We start from the raw sequence: 20083 nt of genomic DNA on the forward strand, positions 1-20083 counted from the left end.
TAACTGGGTGGTTTGTTGCATATGTCTTGTGTGTGTTTTTTTTTTTTTTTTTTTTTTGGGCGAAAATCATCTGTTTTTCCTGTAACATTAAAGGATGAGTCTACCCTAAAACTAAAATCCCTACATCAATAGATCTCCACAATCTAACACTAACCTATCTAGCCCTGGAGAGAAGAAATCAGTATACTTACCTTTTTTGAAGCTTATCCGACCTGATCCCATGCTGAGCTGTCAGCGGTGGCGTCGCTCTGGAGGCGGGTGCAGAAGACAGAGCCGACAATGGAAGCCATATAGTAAGTCTATGGGTGACATCACATCCCATTAATTTCACAGCCATTGTCATCCGTGTCCTCTGCAGAGTTTCTGCCGCTGGAGATCGGGTCGGATCTGCCTAAAAAAAGGTAAGTATACTGATCTCTTCTTTACAGGGCTAGATAGGTTAGTGTTAGATTGTGGAGATCTAAAGATGCAGGGATTAGTTTTAAGGTGGACTTATCCTTTAACAATGAATGGCACCACAACCGCAGCATGCGTTTCTTAAATGCACGCAAAATCGTATGATTTTACGTGCATTCACAAGATACTATTGTGTAAATTCAACCCTAGGCCTCCTTCACATGAATTCTCCCTGCAAACCTTATTCATTCTTCTTTAAACCTAACCCCTTCTTTGCATACCGTTCTTTCCTACTCCAAGATTCCCTGCCAAAAAAAAATTGTTCTACACGGAGATGTCCCAGCTCCAGAATCTACTGATTTAGGTATTCATTACTTTGTGTTCCTAATTTTGAGGTTTTTCCTTTGCTTTCATACCCCCACACAGCTTACTTTTTTTTATTGATTTATAAAGTCACGTTACAATGTTATGTCAGTAACTAAGCTTAAAGCTGACCTACGGGCACATTTCTTTTTAGTTTAGAAGTATATAAATCCATTTCGTACGCAATGAATACCATAGCAAAGCAAGCCTAAAAGCAGCAATAACAGATTCACTGAACTGCATGTAGCCTGAGCTGAGCTGTGAGTGGATCATTGGCCCTTCATGTGCCTTGGGTGGGACCTGGATGGCCCTTGTGCTCGCCTAATTCTAACTGACTTGCTTATGATCCTCATAGTTATTGAGCCTGTATGACCAGACTGGGCAGTCCACATATAGAAAATCCACCAACTTTAGGAAGCTTTGAAAAAATGACTTGGTTGGGAATACAGAACCAGTCACTCTGTTCAAAAAGAGAGCTGCAACCATTAGCCTTTTTTTTATAGGGAACTTGTGCACCAAGCCAAAGTGCCTTTGGGCTAGATTGGTTCAAATATTTACAAGCAATGCTAACAAAACCTCAAGACTAAAGTGAGGAAATGCTTGCCTCTTGCATATCCAGTATATACTGTATGTGTAGCCAGGAGTTCAGCTATAAAGTGATCCTGTAAGCACTATTGGACTTTCTGATAGCCTGTGTATGAAATACTGCATTGCTGCTTCCCAGTCGCTGAATGTATTCCACTCTTCTGAGTTGCATAGAGAGAATACCTGCTGCATACTGTGGTTCCTCCCCTTAGCTTGTATGCCACCAGAAGGATATATGAGCTGTCAAGGGGAACCACAGAGTGTGAAGGGGATTAACAGGTATTCAACCCACCAAAAATGTCTAATACCTTTGGCGGCCGGGTACAGCAAAGTGGGGGCATTTCCACACATGGGCCGTCTTAAACATAGGTTTATTACCTATTGGTTTACGGGAATGGTATTGTATACAAGTGATCTTTTGGTGGTGGGTTCAGTTTAAAGTGACCATGCCTAACAGAGCAAAAGTTTAATTAAACTGACGCTTCCCTGACTACATAAACATGTGTTCTCTTTGCTTGCTTAATAAAGCATAGAGTAGAAGTCCTGTGTAAGTTCCAAGTTGCTGCAACTGGTTACACAAGGCTCAAGATTTACTCCACTCACCCACATGATGATGGTGTCCTGCATTGTGGGAGAAAGGAAAGTAGATCAAATGCTTTTTTACTTTGCTTTCGACAGCCAAACCAAATGGCAAAAGTATGAAAGAAACAGAAGTGTAAACCCTAAAGGGTGGGGGTCCATATTTAACTAGGCAGTTCCAGAACATGGGAAGTTAAAGCGGAACTAAACCCATCTATCTAACAGTTTTCCAAAACAGTTACATTCAGGGCATTCCATGAATCATAACTGTCACAGTTGATTGTGCTCTCAAGTGAGCTGTCCAGCCACCAAATGGCTGCTGTCATAACTGATCACACTTGCAGCACCATGGAAACCTACAGGGGCTAAAATGGCAGCTTCCTTGGCTTTAAAGGAGAGGGGGTTTAGTTCTGCTTTAAAGCAAATCTAAACCCAAAAGCAACAATGTAATATATTGCAACTTACCAAAACCTAAATGTGGTAGCTGTATATGTTTTTTCTTTTTTAGGCCATTCCTTTATTTTCCCTTTTTCGCCAGTAAGTCTATTCATTTTAAACTTTTTTTAAGAGACTAAGTGGTCTAGCAAAAGTTGCAGTTAGAGCGGTAGTAGTGGTCAACTGGTAAATTATACAGGGCTTCAAGTGCGGCTCCCGACACTTCCAGAGGGCTGCACCAAGAGCTCTGTGTTTTTGCACCTCAATGCCCAAAAATGTTGGTCCTGCTGCATCAGTGTATACTAAAGAAGTTGGAGTACAGTAACCCCCAACATTGATGTCAGTGGCTGCAATAATAACCCTCAACATTGGTGTCAGTGACCACAATATTGTAACATTGGTGTCCGTACAATTACCAGTAACACACATTGATGGTCAGTGATAGTGAAAATTAACCCCCATCCCTCCCCTGCATTGGTGGTCAGTGACAGTGCAATTTAACCCCATCCACCCTGCATTGGTGATCAGTGAAAGTAAAGCCCCACCCCCTCCAAGCATTGAAAGTAACCCCCCACATTGGCAGTCAGGGCAGTGAAAGTGTTAACACCCCCCTCTTCATTGGTGATCATAGCATTGGAAATTTATCTCACATATTGGTGTTCATGGGAGTGATTGTAACCCCCCCCCCCCCACACCCCTTTATTTGTAGTCATGGCAGTGAAGACATTAACTCCCCTCCCCCTTCCGAAGGGGTGGACATGACCGTAAAAGTGTCAACCTACTTCTTCCTGCACTGGTGGTCATGGATCCTGTGCTGCTTTCTCCCTCTACCCACAGCACAGTCAGCCTCTGTCTTTAATTGATGGGTGCTGGAACAGAGAGAGCATTCCAGCACCCGGCATCCTGCTGCCACTCTGCAATCAGACTGGTGCCCAGTAGCCCACAGGCCGCACATAGAGACCAGCCGCGTGTTCGGCACCAGAGAGTTAGAGGGCTGAGGCAAACCATTTAACACTGACATTGGTGGCTTACATTAGTCAGCTTTTATTTTAATGCATGTAAAACATTTATGCCCAAAAAAAAAAACTGTTGCTTTAACTGCTTACGAAGTGTTAGTTGGAGTTCAGCTTTAATTTGTTTGTCAAGTCCATCTTAATTGCTAATGCATATAACCATAACCTCTCCACAGATAACGCTGCTGTCTAAGGGTTGCTCAGTTGCTCCTCTATAGAGTGGAGCCATCCAGGTTAGGAAGTGTGTTTGACCAGATCACCAGGTGAAAAAAAAAAGAAATAATGCAACCTCCATATTTCAGGGTTGGCAGTCTGCAATATATTACATTTATGTTTTGAGCCCTACAGGCCAACCTGTGGTTTGGTTTTCAGTCATTTAGATCCGAGGAAAATGGTGGGTGTGGATTACTGCGATTTGCTCTGAATCTTAACTAAGCCTGGGTAGTTGACCCTTAGATGAATCCTTTCATAAGAGAAATATGTAGGTTGCCAATGCTTAACTGCTTTTTGTGAAAACACTCTGCCAGGAGACTGCCAGGGTTAGGAGAATTGGACATTTCTAGCTACAAGGCTACAGTGGATAAGATCATGGTTGATAACCAATACCACTGATAAGGGAGTTGCTGATGATATGGATCAACGCACAGACATTGACAAATGGTTTGAGCAAGATCATCTGCCTATAGTGGCATCATTTCACATACACTACCAGCATTTCTCTATCGCTCATTGACAGACGTAGTCTTCTTGATTCTCAAGAGCTGGGTTATGTTGTCTCCGCAGGAGTAGGACTAGGCAGAAAGACAAAACGTTCTGGCTCCACCTTAGGGGCAGTCCCTGAGGGTATATCCTCCCTCTCTCTGCTACAGGGAATCAGTTTTTTTCTGTCTAGTCAGGAGTAAGGACCTAAGTTCCTTGCTGGGATCTTTTGGTCCTGGCAAGACTTTTTTTCTTTAAGAAAAAGACATTTTTTAGGTAGTTTTCTCCAGTGTTTTTTTCCTGTGAGATCTTCAAGCAAAAATGCCGGACTGGGCGACACTTGTGGTCACCCCAGCCGGCCTACGAGCGCGCGCAGACCATGGCATTGCGCTTGGTCGGCCGCGACATATTCAAGTAAGTATGCGGGGCCGGGCGACGGGCTGGATGTTGAGATCCAGTGGTCACCCCGGTTTCTGCCTACGAGCACGTGCAGACCAGAGCTCCGCGCTGGGTCGGCCGCGACGGAGTCCCAGTGAAGGGACTGACTTTGCGAGTTAAAAGTCTCGCTTGGACGCCAGGTACCAGAGAGTCGAGGCGTCCAGAGTGGTCCACAAACCCCCACCCCGGTGGAGAGGGTATTGTGAGGAGAGGGTGCCTGTCGGTTCGGTATGGTGAGTAAACGTTCCCTTTTTTCCTCGTTATGAGGCAGTATGTATTATGGGCCCCTCCATATATGGTCAGTATATATCTGATACTTACAAGTCCCCCTTGTAATACAGCATGTGTTTGTGGGAAGTGGACTTGGTTTAAGAGCTAACACTCTACCCAGCAGACTGTAACATTACAGCAGACATAGGAGGTATAATCCTACCTTATGTGTAGTGTATCTTCTGTAGATCCATATATCGCCTCTTAGCAGAGATGCAGGTGGATGTGCTGGGAAAACGATTTCGGCGGTCCGCCGCCATTTTGCCGTAGACCGAATGCATGTATGTCCTCAGGTCACGCCGGCCGCCATGTTTTTGGAGTCTTATGTCTCTTCTATGGGGGCGGCCATGTTTTGTGAGCCCAGCTACCTCGTGGAGAGCTGGGAACGCCGGAAGGCGTACACAGGGGGCGGAGCCACGCCTTCTACCCGGGAAAAAGCAAACAGCTCCTTCCAGTCTGTGTAAGACAGACGCTGACTGCAGTTGGTTGGAAACTGCACTGCATCGGTTGGTGAGCCTTGGGGGTCCCTCTCTCTCTCTGTGATCGAGAAGCAGGTACTCTGAGGGGCGCTATTGCGCTAGGGGGAGACACACAAAAAAAAAAGAAAAAGTTTTTTTTTTTTTGTTTGCTGGCTAAGGTGTCCTGTATTAACATGGACCCTGCCACTCATGTATCTCCTCCGGATCCCCTCGAGGGGTCTGCCGGATCCTCCAGCACCCCATTGACAATTGAATCATTGTCAGCTATTATGGAAACTTTTGTGTCCTGGGTGGAAGTGGCTTGTCAGGGACAGGGCGCAAGAAAGCGACCCCCGCCTAACCCCTTATTATCTGAAACCTCGGACTCAGACTCTGAGCCTATTTCTGCAGTTGCAGGTACTTCATCTGGGATTGGTGTCTCGGGTCCTGTCTCTTCAGACAGTGAGGAGGATGTTTCGGCATCCGCCATAGCCCGAGAGGAAGCGTTGGTAAACGCACTCATTGTATCTGTTCAAGAGACCTTAAGGTTACAGGGTATTCCATCAGAAATAGCTGAAACTGAAATCCCTTTTGGGACGAAAAAACGCATCAAAGTGGCGAAGGTTTTTCCATTGCCCAAATGTTTTGGCAATCCAATCGAAGAAGAATGGCGTCTGCCAAAACGCACTTTTACTATTTCTAAACGCATTGACAGGCGTTATCCGTTTGAGGAAACCCTTATTAAGAAATGGACAGAACCACCTGTGGTGGATTCACCAATTGCTAGATTGAATAAAGCCACGGTTATTCCTTTAGAAGACGCTCCGTCTTTTAAAGATCCAGTGGATCGCAAGATAGAAGCTATGTCTCGCACCATGTTTTCCTTGATTGGATCAGCTTTCAGACCTATAATAGCTATTGGTCTGGTTTCGCAGGCTGTAACTGAATGGACCAAGTGGTTACGCCGGGACTTAGAAGAGGTCCCTCAGGCGGTATCAGATTTGTTGGAACAAATGATACAGGGGTTACAGTTTGTGTGTGATGCGGCGTTAGACGCCACTCCATTATTGGCGCGAGCATCAGTCTCAGCAGTGGTTCTCAGGCGTACACTGTGGCTAAAAGGTTGGTTAGCCGACCAAGGTTCCAAAAAAGCATTGGCTAATATCCCCTTTTCAGGAGAGCGTCTATTTGGAGCCAACTTAGATGAGATCATTAAAGATCTCACGGGTGGAAAGAGCACCTTTTTACCGCAAAATTTTAAAGGTAGAGGAACTCGTCAAAGACGAGGGCCTTCTTTTTCTGCTCACAAGAGGTTTTTTCGTCCCGCGGGTGAAAAAACTAAGTCCTCCAAAGCTCCTGCAGGAGGCGTCGGGGGTCGTTGGTCGGGCAAGCAAAAGCCCGCCCCCTCCAGACCTGAAGATAAACCATCCAAAGCCTGAAGGTGCGCCCCCACCCATAACTGGGGTGGGGGGACGTCTTCGCCGGTTCCCGGATCCATGGCTTTCCAGAATCCCGGACAAATGGGTTTGCGAAGTCATAAGGTCAGGGTACAAGATCGAGTTTCGATCTCTCCCACCGGCGCGATTCTTCCCTTCCAATATCCGACTATCCGCAGATCGTTTAGAAGATCTGCGGAGAGCAGTCACAGATTTACTACAACAAGGAGTGGTAGTCCACGTTCCTTGGACAGAACGGTTTCAAGGGTTTTATTCAAACCTGTTTACAATACCCAGGAAAGAGGGCAAAGTGCGTCCAATTCTGGACTTAAGAGCACTCAATTCTTTCGTCAACATAAGAAGATTCAGAATGGAGTCCATTCGCACGGTAGCAGCCTTCCTGCATCCAGGGGATGTCCTAGCGTCCATAGACATCAAGGACGCCTATCTTCACATTCCCATTTTCGCAGGACATCAGCGGTTTCTACGCTTTTCCGTAGAGGAGAACCACTATCAGTTTGTGGCATTACCTTTCGGTCTCGCCACGGCTCCGCGGGTCTTCACAAAGGTGTTGGCCCCAATGTTGGCACTTCTGCGCCAAAGAGGTATATCGATCCTTGGTTACCTAGACGATCTTCTGCTTCATGCAGAGTCTCCTCAGACCTTGCTACAAAACATAGAAATTACTATGATTTCTTTACAGGAATTCGGGTGGCTGGTGAACCAGCAAAAGTCATTTCTGGTTCCCACCCAGAGGCTCGAATATCTGGGTCTAATTCTAGACACAGTCAGGACGAGAGTTTTTCTTCCGGTAGGGAAACTCCGAAAGATTCAATCAGCAGTCCAGTTGTTACTGTCCAACAGCTGGTCTTCCCTTCGGACTTGCATGAGGGTTCTGGGGTTGATGGTGGCTTCGTTCGAAGCAGTCCCATTTGCCCAGTCCCATACCCGAATTCTTCAGCAAGAGATTCTTCTCAGATGGAATCGGAATCCGGAATCCCTGGACAATCAGATCCGATTGAGCAAACAGACCAGAGAGTCTCTGGTCTGGTGGCTTCGGTCTCCGATGCTCAGCCAGGGAAAGTCATTTCTGCCAATATATTGGACGATAGTGACCACGGATGCCAGTCTATCCGGATGGGGAGGAATTCTCGGTCAGTTATCTGTCCAGGGACTTTGGTCCCCGGAAGAATCCAGGTTACCGATAAATGTATTGGAACTGAGAGCGATCAGACTTTGTCTGATTCACTGGACCGAGCAGCTCCAGGGCAGCCCGGTTCGGATCCAGTCGGACAATGCCACGGCCGTGGCTTATGTCAATCACCAGGGGGGCACCAAGAGTGTCCGAGCAGCCAAAGAAGTGGCTTGCATTCTTCGCTGGGCGGAACGATTTGTTCCAGCAATCTCTGCGGTGTTCATTCCGGGGGTGGAGAATTGGCAGGCAGATTATCTCAGCCGTCAGACCCTGGATCAGGGGGAATGGTCCCTCCATCCAGACGTTTTCCACCAGTTGTGCCTACGGTGGGGCACCCCGGATGTGGATCTGTTGGCATCACGATTCAACAGGAAAGTTCAGAGATTCGTGGCTCGCTCCCGCGATCCTCTAGCAGAAACCGCAGACGCACTGATCGCCCCGTGGGGGCAATACCAGCTAATATATGCCTTCCCTCCTCTCGCGTTACTGCCAAGACTTCTTCGCAGGATAGAAGAGGAAGGAATCCCAGTAATCCTGGTAGCTCCGGACTGGCCTCGTCGAGCTTGGTACGCCGACATGGTCAGACTGGTGGCGGACGTCCCGTGGAGACTTCCTCTCAGGGAGGATCTACTGTCTCAGGGACCGATCTTCCATCCTGCTTTACGATCGCTGGCTTTAACGGCCTTGCTATTGAGACCCAGGTGCTGAAGGACAAAGGTTTGTCAGCTTCAGTTATTCCTACTCTAGTTGAAGCAAGGAAAGCGACTTCCAGAAAGATTTATCATCGCACATGGAAGTCCTACATTGCATGGTGTGAACCTTTGGGGTTCCGTCCTCGGTCTTATTCGATTAGTCGAATATTGGCTTTTCTGCAACAAGGGGTTGAGCAGAAACTGGCCTTGAGTACTATCAAGGGTCAGGTCTCAGCATTAGCCATCTTCTTTCAGAAGCCTTTGGCTACTCATTCCTTGGTGCGGAACTTCATCCAGGGGGTGCGACATCTGGCTCCGCCAGTGCACGCGCCATTACCCCCCTGGGATCTTAATTTAGTGTTGTCGGTTCTTCAGAAACCTCCCTTTGAAGATATTAGGGAGATTCCTCTACCCACGTTGTCCCAGAAGGTGGCCTTCTTGGTGGCTATTACTTCTGCACGCAGGGTGTCAGAACTGGCCGCATTATCTTGTCGTTCACCATATCTGGTGGTTCATAGAGATAAGGTGGTTCTTCGTCTGAATCCATCCTTCCTACCAAAAGTGGTTTCAGAATTTCATCTGAATGAAGAAATTGTATTACCTTCCCTGTGTCCTAAGCCCAGTCATCCTCGGGAGTTTGCTTTACACTCCTTGGATGTGGTCCGGGCGATCAGGGTATACTTGAAAAAGACAGACTCGTTTCGCAAGACGGATTCACTTTTTGTGATCCCAGATGGACCCAAAAAGGGGTTGCCTGCATCTGCCGCGACCATTTCCAGATGGATCAGACAGACGGTAGTACAGGCTTATTCTATTAAGGGTCGGGAGCCCCCGTTCCCTGTTAAGGCGCACTCCACTCGGGCACTTAGTGCGTCATGGGCCTTTCGCCATCAGGCGTCAGTGGTCCAGGTGTGCAAGGCGGCTACCTGGTCGTCGGTGCATACCTTTACTAAACATTATAAAGTTGATGTAATGGCATCGTCTGATGCCTCGTTTGGCCGCAAGGTTTTGCAGGCCGCAATTTGAGGAGACCAGTGGGTTTTTTCCGTTGGAAAATTTTTCTTTAGTCTCATTCTTTGTTTATAATGAGCCTTTAAAACTTCTAGTTTGGCACCAGTTGGGCCTTCTAGATTGGATTTGATTTTGTCAATCCCACCCCTCATTTGTGGCACTGCTTCTGGATGTCCCAGCTCTTGAGAATCAAGAAGACTACGTCTGTCAATGAGCGATAGAGAAAAATGGATTTTTGTAAGATCTTACCGTAAAATCCTTTTCTCTTAAGCTCATTGACAGACGTAGTACCCGCCCCTCTATCATTGAGTTGGGTTGGGTTAAATTCTCTGTACTGCTTTAAAACAGAACTGATTCCCTGTAGCAGAGAGAGGGAGGATATACCCTCAGGGACTGCCCCTAAGGTGGAGCCAGAACGTTTTGTCTTTCTGCCTAGTCCTACTCCTGCGGAGACAACATAACCCAGCTCTTGAGAATCAAGAAGACTACGTCTGTCAATGAGTTTAAGAGAAAAGGATTTTACGGTAAGATCTTACAAAAATCCATTTTTTATAGGTACTCAACTGCTCCCCATGTCCTAAATGCTCTGCAAACATCATGTAACAATGGCAAAAAAGGGTTCTAGATTCTAAGGTGCATCACAAAAGGGAAAATAAAGGGTTAATATAGTCAGAGAGCAAGCAAATGAAAGGCAAGCTAATACTTTAGCTGAAGGCAGATTAGGAGAACCAAGGTGAGGTACTGAATGCATTACCTGGGGAGCTGGAGTGTAAGAGAGACCAACTTGGGTAAAACCAGGATAGTGCAGGGAGAATGGCTGGGAAACCTTGGGCGAGTCCTGAGGTATGCTAAGCCTCATACAGGTGAGTCAGAATGAACAGCACAGTGGAAACTAGAAAAGAAAAGGTAGCCAATAATGAGACTTAAATCATGAAGATGTTAGGTCTCCAACAGGAACACAGAGAACCAGTAAGTACTATTTCAGAAAGCTGCTACGGTTACCTTCATTGAGCAGATGCAGCCACAGGGCAAAAGCTGGGACGGAAGGTTTGCCACTCTGCAGAGAAATGGTGTGGAGGCTCCTAAAGGCACTGAAAAATCAAAGTAGGAAGCAGTTTTGAAAGCTAAATCTGAACCCCAAGAATTATTTGCATTGCTTACCTACATTGGCCCAGCTTGGCACAATGTAAGTATGCATATCTCATATCAGATGGGCTGCTTGGGAAGCAAGAAATCACTGTAGGATGACGTGGTCATGTGGTGTCACCACCCCTCCACTCAACCTCGTTAAATTAAAGCATGTCTTGTTCATTGAAAAAAATCAAGATGCTCTATGAATGGCGTTGTCCATTGTGCAGAGGGTAAGCTGCTTGCACAGAACCTGTGGGGACCTGGTAGATCGTGGCTATTATTGTAGTAGTGCAGACTACTACAGTGATTATCAGCTTCCTCAGCGGCCAAGCTGAACCAATGTAATCAGGTAATTCAAATCATTCCAGGAGTTCAGCTTAAAACAAATGCAGACGCACAGAATATGTAATCTTCTTCTTTTTTTTTTTTTTAGTTCTGAAAGCAAAAGCAAATGTTAACTTGTTTCTTCTTTCAGAGAGAGCAACAGCAGCTGCTATCACAACCAACACTGACACAGGTTAAACTTTTTGATGAAGATGAGGATGAAAGCCTGAGGTTAGTGGTTATTTTAAATGTGTCTACAGTTTGATAGAGTTAAAAAAAAAATTATATATATATATATATATATATATATATATATATATATATATATATATATAGTGCATTGATTTAAATATGGCCAGTATATAAGCAATGTTGCAAATTCCTAATACGAATTGAAAAGACTCCATGTTTGCTTTGACTTGAAATGGTCTAAGTTGACTCAAAGCAAAAACAATTTTGTTCAGAAACAGATATGTCTGCTGGCTGCCCTCTGTATAAACTGTATGTGGCTGTGTTCCTGCAGTGGGACGGGAACTTCCTGTCCCACTCCCAGAAACCCAATAGAGGTAGGCTGAGCACTACTTAGCCATTCACAGGAAGCTTTATATTCTACGAATGAATACAAAGCTTCCTCTGAGATGAAGATAATGACGTCATCAGTCCAATGGATCACAGGAGTGCAGTTCGACTGATATCACAGAACCGGTCCAGGTTCAGGAAAGATCCTGACGATTTGGTTGAGATCCACCCAAATGTCTGGCCTGGCAGCTGGCTCCGGCTCTCAGTGGGCCTCTGAGAGCCTGTGCCAGCCACTCCTGCCCCCTCAAAAAGCCCAGTGGTCCAGTGAGTTCTGGAGGGGCGGAGCAGAGTCCCGATGACAGACAGACACCAGCCATTTGCAGGTTGAAGACTGAAAGCTGAGCAATCGGCTGTGTTTGATCACTCAGACAGCGGGGGACAGATGCAGCATCAGAATGATTCTGCATCCACCTAGGTGAATATAATAATAATTTTTAATGAATACTAAACTTCTCTTAAGTTTAAAAAAAAAAAAAACCTGGAAACTGACTATTTTGTATACAGAGCTTCACTAGACTTTGCACTCTCCAGTTTTAGTTAATCAACCCCACAGTGTCTTTTGAATAGAACAGTTATATAAAATAAAAAATGCTATGACACTGTCGAAGTGTTTTAATCTAAAATTAGGAACATGTTATACGTAGTTGTCCCAAACCTCTTCTTCTAGGGTCCCGCGCCTGCGCTCCTGGCTCCACCCCGCCGAGTTCATGCATGCTCACTCCCGAGCCCTGCTCTGTGTCCACAAGACACACAGAGCAGGGCTCGGCCCTGCCTCCCACTCCCTCCTTATTAACTGTGATTGACAGCAGCAGGAAATCATGGCTCCTGCTGCTGTATCTGAGCCAATAAGGAGAGAGAGCCTCGGCCCTCGTGCACATCTTTGAAACAAGATTGGGCTCCGGGGGAGCTGGATGCAGATGGGTTTTTACGGCAATTCATAGAATGCAGTAAGGTAAAAAACCTTCTGCCTTTAAAGCCACTTTAAATTTAACCAAAACAAGCTTAGTGTGTGTATAACATAGAAAAAATGTAATCTGTAACACTATTTAAAATGTTTTGAATGTCCAGTTTTATTGATTGTTTCACATGAAAGGTCAATATCTGTGGCTAGTGCATTTTTAGAACTTGGTATATACTTATTCCTTGTAAGCTGAACACATGCTGTAATGTCTGTGCCATATGACATTGGAAGATGCCAGTCTTTAAATTATAACTTTTGGTGGCTATCAAAAATGAAATTCAGAACCCACTTTTCAGTTTAGTCCTAATGAGTAAAGACTTAGTGCTGACTTCTTTTATGATCATACTTTTCTGCATACACTAGAAGAGCTTAATTGGTGTTAAACCTCCTTTTTAGGCAATGCTTGCAAATCAGTGTTTTGTTTTTAGTCCATTTTATGTTCCTCCTTTTTAAAACCGGTAGCTGTACAGAATCTATCAGAGATTAAAAACCAAACCATACATTTTACCTACTCCCCTTTGACTTTTCACATTAAAACTGTAGCTGCAGATTTGCTATTTCACAAAATGTTTTAATCAAAAGAGTTCCACATTTTAGGATGATCAGACTGTTTTACTCCATGTTTTGTATACATTCTGTTTAGGCCATCAACATTGGGACTTTAGCTTTGATATGGCATTATTTAGGGAAAACCTGTGCTGAGAGAAATGGATGCTTCTGAAAATGCTAATTGTCTGAGTCTGACTTTAAGTATACGTAAACTCAATTACTAAAATTTTTTATGTAAAAAGCCTGTTTACATTTCTCAAAAGCTCAAGCTTAAGCTGGTTATACATTATACATTTTTTATTCAATTTCCTTTTAAATTCACCCTCAACTATGTAGTGCAAGGGCTTGCCATATAGCATACAAATTGGAAATTGTTTAGGTTTGACCTCTATGGTTTTGGTAAATCTAAGGTAGGCCATAAACGGTGTAAATTTCTTTCCTGCAAAATCGGGTTGCAGGAAAGAAATTAGCATGATTCCCCCATCGACACAGACAGTGCTGACAGGGGAATCCTTCCTGCTGAGCCATTGTTCTCCCCAAGTGGGCGAGGGGCGCGGACAAGCGGGAGAAGACAGTGATTGCAATAATTGTAAGTGAATCTGGCAGCTTGGTTCCACCCAAGTTAAATGATCGATCAACTTGGTACATTCAATCTGCGCACACACGCTTCAAATCTAGGCCGGTTCCTTCTAAACTAGCTGAGATTCCAACTGTCTATAGCTGGCCTTCAAGTGATACTAAACCTAAAAATCTTTTACCTTAATGTATTGCTTCTATTAAGATAAAAAAAAAAAACCTTTTTCAGTTTCCCTGTGCCCCTTTTCTGTGTGAAGAGGAAAAGAGGGGCAAAGAGATCAGTGCTGTGCGTGGTTGCATCTATCCTCCCCTCTCTTCCTCTTTACACAATATTTGAGCAGCACCAGGAGCCATTGACTCTTGCTGTTAATCAGATGCAGTGAAGAGGAAGTAGAGAGCGGGCCTAACTCCCACTGTGTAAGTCTATGGAGCGCGGCTCCATAGATACACAGATCGGGAGTGAGCAAGCACCCTTTGTCCTCATATCAAACTGCTTTCTATGGGGACACACAAAGAAGAGGAGGAGCCAAGATTGCTGTCGCGAACCCAAAAAGAGGATTGGGGCCATTCTAAACAATACCACTGCACAGAGCAGGTAAGTTTTTATGCACCTGGGGCGTAAAAACCCAAGGGCAGAATATAGAATATTTGACACAGTCCTGACCTCAGTATCTGAGGAAAGGGATTTAGGAGTAATTATTTCAGAAGACTTAAAGGTGGGAAGACAATGTAATAGAGCAGCACGAAATGCCAGCAGAATGCTTGGATGTATAGGGAGAGGTATAAGCAGTAGAAAGAGAGAAGTGCTTATGCCGCTGTACAGAACACTGGTGAGACCTCACTTGGAGTCAGTGTTGGGGTAGTTACTCAAAAAATGTAACTAGTTATTAGTTACTTCTGTAAATTGTAATGAGATTACTTTACTAGTTACTGCATTTGAAAAGTAACTTCACTACCTATTACTTTACTTTCCTCTTTCATAATTGACCGTGTAGAAGAAGATACATGACACTCTTTCTGCATAGAGTTTATTGTATAAACACAGGCTTTGGGAAACATGAGAACAAAACCTGAAAAAACAGAATAAAACATAAAGTGCAACAAAAAGTCATAAACTTCATCCCTCTCTATTCTTCGAAATAACGATTGTATCGCACGGCTTGGGTAACGCAGGAAAGCGCGTTCCTATAGTCTAGTAAAGTAGTGTAGTTACTTCTTATAGCCTAGTAAAGTAGTGTAGTTACCAATATTAGTATTGTAACTAGTTACTTTTACTTAGTTACCAAAAAAAGTAATTTAGTTACTGTAATCAGTTACTTTGTAACTAGTTACCCCCAACACTGCTTGGAGTATTGTGCGCAGTACTGGAGGCCATATCTGCAGAAGGATATAGATACTCTAGAGAGAGTTCAGAGAAGAGCTACTAAACTAGTACATGGATTGCAGGAAAAAACTTACCAGGAAAGGTTAAAGGACCTTAACATGTATAGCTTGGAAGAAAGAAGAGACAGAGGGGATATGATAGAAACTTTTAAATACATAAAGGGAATCAACTCGGTAAAGGAGGAGAGCATATTTAAAAGAAGAAAAACTACCACAAGAGGACACAGTTTTAAATTAGAGGGGCAAAGGTTTAAAAGTAATATGAGGAAGTATTACTTTACTGAGAGAGTAGTGGATGCATGGAATAACCTTCCTGCAGAAGTGGTAGCTGCAAATACAGTGAAGGAGTTTAAGCATGCATGGGATAGGCATAAGGCTATCCTTCATATAAGATAGGGCCAGGGACTATTCATTGGATTCAGATATATTGGGCAGACTAGATGGGCCAAATGGTTCTTATCTGCCGACACATTCTATGTTTCTATGTTTCTAAGTATAATATGTTTATTTTAATAAAAAAAATAATAAAAAATCAGACTTTAGTAGCATTTTATGGAAAATTGAACTAGAAAATTGTATAATGTGTGGCCAGCCTTACATTTACACTCATAATATAAGTCAGAGCAGTAACCAATCCCTTAGCTTCATCTGAGATTTCAGCAATACAGAATGACCCTCAATGTAAGCTGCTTCTTAAAAGAACCCATTGTGCCCCAAAACTTCTTTATCATGTATTAAATGTTTATTTCAAAACGACTGTGTAAAAAAAGATGTAAAATATTTTTTTTTAAAATTTATATAAAAAAAATGAAAATGTAATTTACCACAAAACCTTTATAATGAAAAAAGTTATATGCCTTCCTTCTTTCTTTTTTTTTCTTTCCCTTTTAATAATCTGTTATTTTAATATCTATCAGGCATCTGTTGTCCCCTGAAGTACCAACTTTAACCCTTCCTCGGAATACGGTATGAAAATGGTTCAGATGTATACATATATTTGTAGGTTTGATTTATAAAAATTGGAATTCTTTTTTTTTTAATGCAAGGTTTTTCAAACGTAAAGCATTGATTTATTCTTGTAGGGTGACCTTTTGTTTAGATTCCTTAGCAACTAACAAAATCTGACTTCAGAGCAAGAAGTAGATTGATATGTTTCATGGAGTTTGTATGTTCTTCTGAGATGCATGGGTTTCCTCTCAGGTTCCAGAAGCATACTGGTGGGTTAATGTGCTTCCATCTAGATGGGATGGGCTTGTCTGTTTTGAATTTCATAATGACATTAAAGTGGAACTTCACTTTCCTAATCCACATTGACTATTTTGAATCCTCCTTCACCTATCATTAGTAAATAGGAAAGTCATCATATTTACTTGTTTTCAATTTTTTTTCCATTTCTTTAGTTACTTCCTGGTTTCCATGCCTAGGCAAATGATGTCATACATCCCAGGAGTCTTCAGGAGGGGAGGAGGGGCTTGCATGCCAGAGCTAAGGGCAAAAGAATTCCAGGAAGTAAATGCCACAGGAATCATCTACCCTTACTCAAGATGGCCACAGCTAGAAATGCCAGAGGGTTGTTTTCAAAGTGATTTCTCAGCAAAATAAAGCATTGAGACATGGATGGATGGGGGAGTTTGCTTTGAATATTAAAAATTAATTTAATCTCGCTTTTGGTTTATGGTGCCCAGATGCAGTGTAATTCCTCTTTAAAATCATATTCAGGGCAAAGCAATAAAATCACTTAAAGCGGTTCTATCCCCTGTTTAAAAAAACAAAAAACAAAACCCTGCAGGGCAATGGCATAATGTGTTAGTATGCATCACATACTAGCACATTATGAAATGCTTACCTTAGAATGAAGCCCCCACACGGTCGCCCGGACAACCGCTGAGGGAGCTGACATGTTCCCTCGGCGTCTCTTCTGGGTTCGCGGGCTCCGGCGCTGTGAGTGGCCAGAGCCGCGATGACGTCACTCTCCGGCAAGGAGCTCTGAAGGTCCGGCAAGATACGTCGGACTTTCAGAGCGCATGCGCCGCTGGTGTCAGTGGCTGCATGCAGGGTGAATATCTCCTAAACCGTGCAGGTTTAGGAGATATTAATTTTACCTACACTTAAGCGTTATTATAGGCTTATCTGTAGGTAAAAATTAAAAAGTGGAGTATACTACAGCATTGTATAAGGAAGACTTTCAATAGCAGAAGACATAGAGTGGCTTGCATGGTCTACGTAATTGTACAATTTAAAAACTGGCAATTGTGACTTTTTTGCGTAATGTAACTTCTTCATTTTACAGAATGACAGTAAACCAAATCAAAAATCCACAAACTCAGCTCGGAGCAGGCCAATTTCTGCAAACAATGGGAAAAAACAAATGCCTAGGTAAAAATAAATAAATATATATAATTTGTTGTGTGTGTGTGTGTGTATATAATATATATTTCTCTATCCTAATGTATTATTGATACCTGTCATCTGCAACTGTGTTTTTGTTCCTCCTTATCATGGACATGAGCATTATGATGAAGGACATGTTTCTGTCTTCTCTCAAGACCTCGACCGAAAACTACCAACACACAAGCTGCCGGTGACGTTGCAGTCCCCACAGATATCGCAGACTTCTCCCTTGCAAAAACCATTAGCAAGATTGAATCTAAGCTGGAGGGGGGAGAGCTGCCAGAAAACACTGAAGATGATGTCATTCCAGGAATAAGCAATGAAATTGGTGCAGGTATTTGGCTTTCTGTTTTAACACTGGAGACAAAAAGGTGTATGTGTGTGTGTGTGTGTGTGTATGTGTGTGTATGTATGTATATATATATATATGTGTATATATATATATATATATATATATATACACACACACACAGTCTTAGTCTGTAGGGTTACATTTTTGACAATTCTTTCAGAAGTGCATTTGTGAGGTCAGGCACTGATGTGGACGAGAAGGCCTGGCTCGCAGTCTACACTCTAGTTCATCCCAAAGATGTTCTATTGGGTTGAGGTCACGACTCTGTGCAAGCCAGTCAAGTTCCTCCACCCCAAACTCGCTCATCCATGTCTTTATGGACCTTACTTTGTGCACTGGGCCAAATCATTTGGTGGAGGGGGGATTATGGTACGGGGTGGTTTTTCAGGGGTTGGACTTGGTTCCTTAGTTCCAGGCTCCTTGATGCCTTAAGGAATTCTTAAGGCATCAGCATACAAAGACATTTTGAACAATTTCATGCTCCAACTTTGTGGGAACAGTTTGAGGATGGCCCCTTCCTGTTCCAACATGACTGTGCACCAGTGCACAAAGCAAGATCCATAAAGACATGGATGAGTGAGTTTGGGGTGGAGGAACTTAACTGGCCTGCAAAGAATCCTGACATCAATCTGATAGAACACCTTTGGGATACTTTAGAGTGGAGACTGTGAGCCAGGCCTTCTCATCACCATCTGTGCCTGACCTCAGAAATGCGCTTCTGGAAGAATGGTCAAAAATTCCCATAAACACACTCCTCAACCTTGTAGAAAGCATTCCCAGAAGAGTTGAAGCTGTTATAGCTGCAAAGGGTGGTCCAACCTAATATTGAACTCTACAGATTAAGACTGGGATGCCATTAAAGTTCATGTGTGTGTAAAGGCAGGCGTCCCAATACTTTTGGTAAGTGTGTGTGTGTATTTATGTATATATAATATTATTATTATTATTATTTTTTTTATAATTTTCCTTTCAGTTATTTTAACTTTTTTTACGTATGTAATGCCTCTAATGTTCTTTTGTGTACTCATCAAATAAGGCTGGTCTATAGAAAATAAAAGACCTTTAAAAAGTAAGCACAGGGAGAATTCTTTGTCATTTGTAGATTTCTAGTTACTACAGATTTTTATGCACCTGCACCATAAATTTTTGTTTAACTTCACTTGCAGTGTTTTTATACTTTCCATCTTCCCAAAATTCCTGCCAGTAATTATCTTCGGCAACTAAAATTGTAGATAGAGCCGCTGAAGATGCTGTTTTGCAGTGTGACAGTTTCTGCTGTCTGACCTAGCACCAAATACCAGAACTTGTTTTGTATCAACATCCAGTTCATAGTACTTAAAGAAAACCTGGCAGAGGCTGTCATTGCTGACCTCTTCTGAAAATACACGTTGCCTAGCTATCCTACTTTGCCTTCTTGCTTCAGTACTTTATAAAAAGCATCTCTCACTGAGCGCCCAAAAACTAAAGTAACATGATTTCTTGAACCATGTGAAACTGAGGAGACACATTAAGAGGGAGAGGTCAAGGATGGTAGTTTTCTCCTAAATATTTGAACAAAGCTTTCTAATAGAGAACGCCTAAATCTCGCTCAGCCCTTGCATGTGGTTACAGCAGTTTTTAAGTGGTGGAATTTAGTGGCCAAGAGCCTCCAATGGCTCCAAACAGGATTTAGAGTCCTGACAACCTCCATTTAAAGATTACATGACAGAAAAGTAGATATGAACCGACTTCTTAGGTGAGAAACTCTCTTGATGAAGAGGGTAAAATGCTGCTTCAGTCCAGGTGGGCTGGCTTTACTTCACAACCCCCACCCCATAAAGTCCTCAGTTCCCTTTCACATCACACACCCCCTCCCCCTTTCCATAAGTGTCCTCGATTCCCCCCTTCAAAACACAGCTCACCCCCCCCACCCCCCATTTTATATCCGTGTCTTTGGCCCTCCTTCGCATCACAGCCCCCCCTTTACATCAGTGTCCTTGGTTCTCCCCCTCCCATCACAGCTCACACCCGCCCCCTTCTTTTTGTCAGTGTCCACTGCCCCCAGTCCATTCGCACGGTGGAGGCATCCCAGCATCAGGGGGATTTTCTTGCCTCTATCAACATCAAGGATGCTTACCTTCACATTCCAATATGTGCCAGTCACCTGCACTTCCTCCGCTTTGCCGTGGGAAAGGAGCATTATCCATTTGTGGCGTTACACTTTGGTCTCGCCTCTGCTCCTCATTTCTTCACAAAAGTGTTAGCCCCGGTGCTAGCATTGTTACCCC

General features: G+C 43.6%; 1 protein-coding gene across 1 annotated transcript in view; it reads left to right on the plus strand.

Annotated features, from left to right (window-relative positions):
- Window positions 1–20083, plus strand: part of TEX9 (testis expressed 9) — a gene marked incomplete at its 3' end in the record, with an annotated part of 129874 nt that overhangs the window by 23307 nt on the left and 86484 nt on the right. The window contains exons 4-7 of the mRNA XM_082254930.1: window positions 11177–11256; window positions 15991–16039; window positions 17364–17449; window positions 17620–17798. Coding sequence (XP_082111056.1) covers window positions 11177–11256; window positions 15991–16039; window positions 17364–17449; window positions 17620–17798 — 394 coding nt within the window. The remainder of the gene's footprint in view (window positions 1–11176; window positions 11257–15990; window positions 16040–17363; window positions 17450–17619; window positions 17799–20083) is intronic.

The sequence above is a fragment of the Pelophylax lessonae genome (assembly GCF_965119305.1).
Source record: "Pelophylax lessonae genome assembly, chromosome: 4".
Classification (NCBI taxonomy): Eukaryota; Metazoa; Chordata; class Amphibia; order Anura; family Ranidae; genus Pelophylax; species Pelophylax lessonae.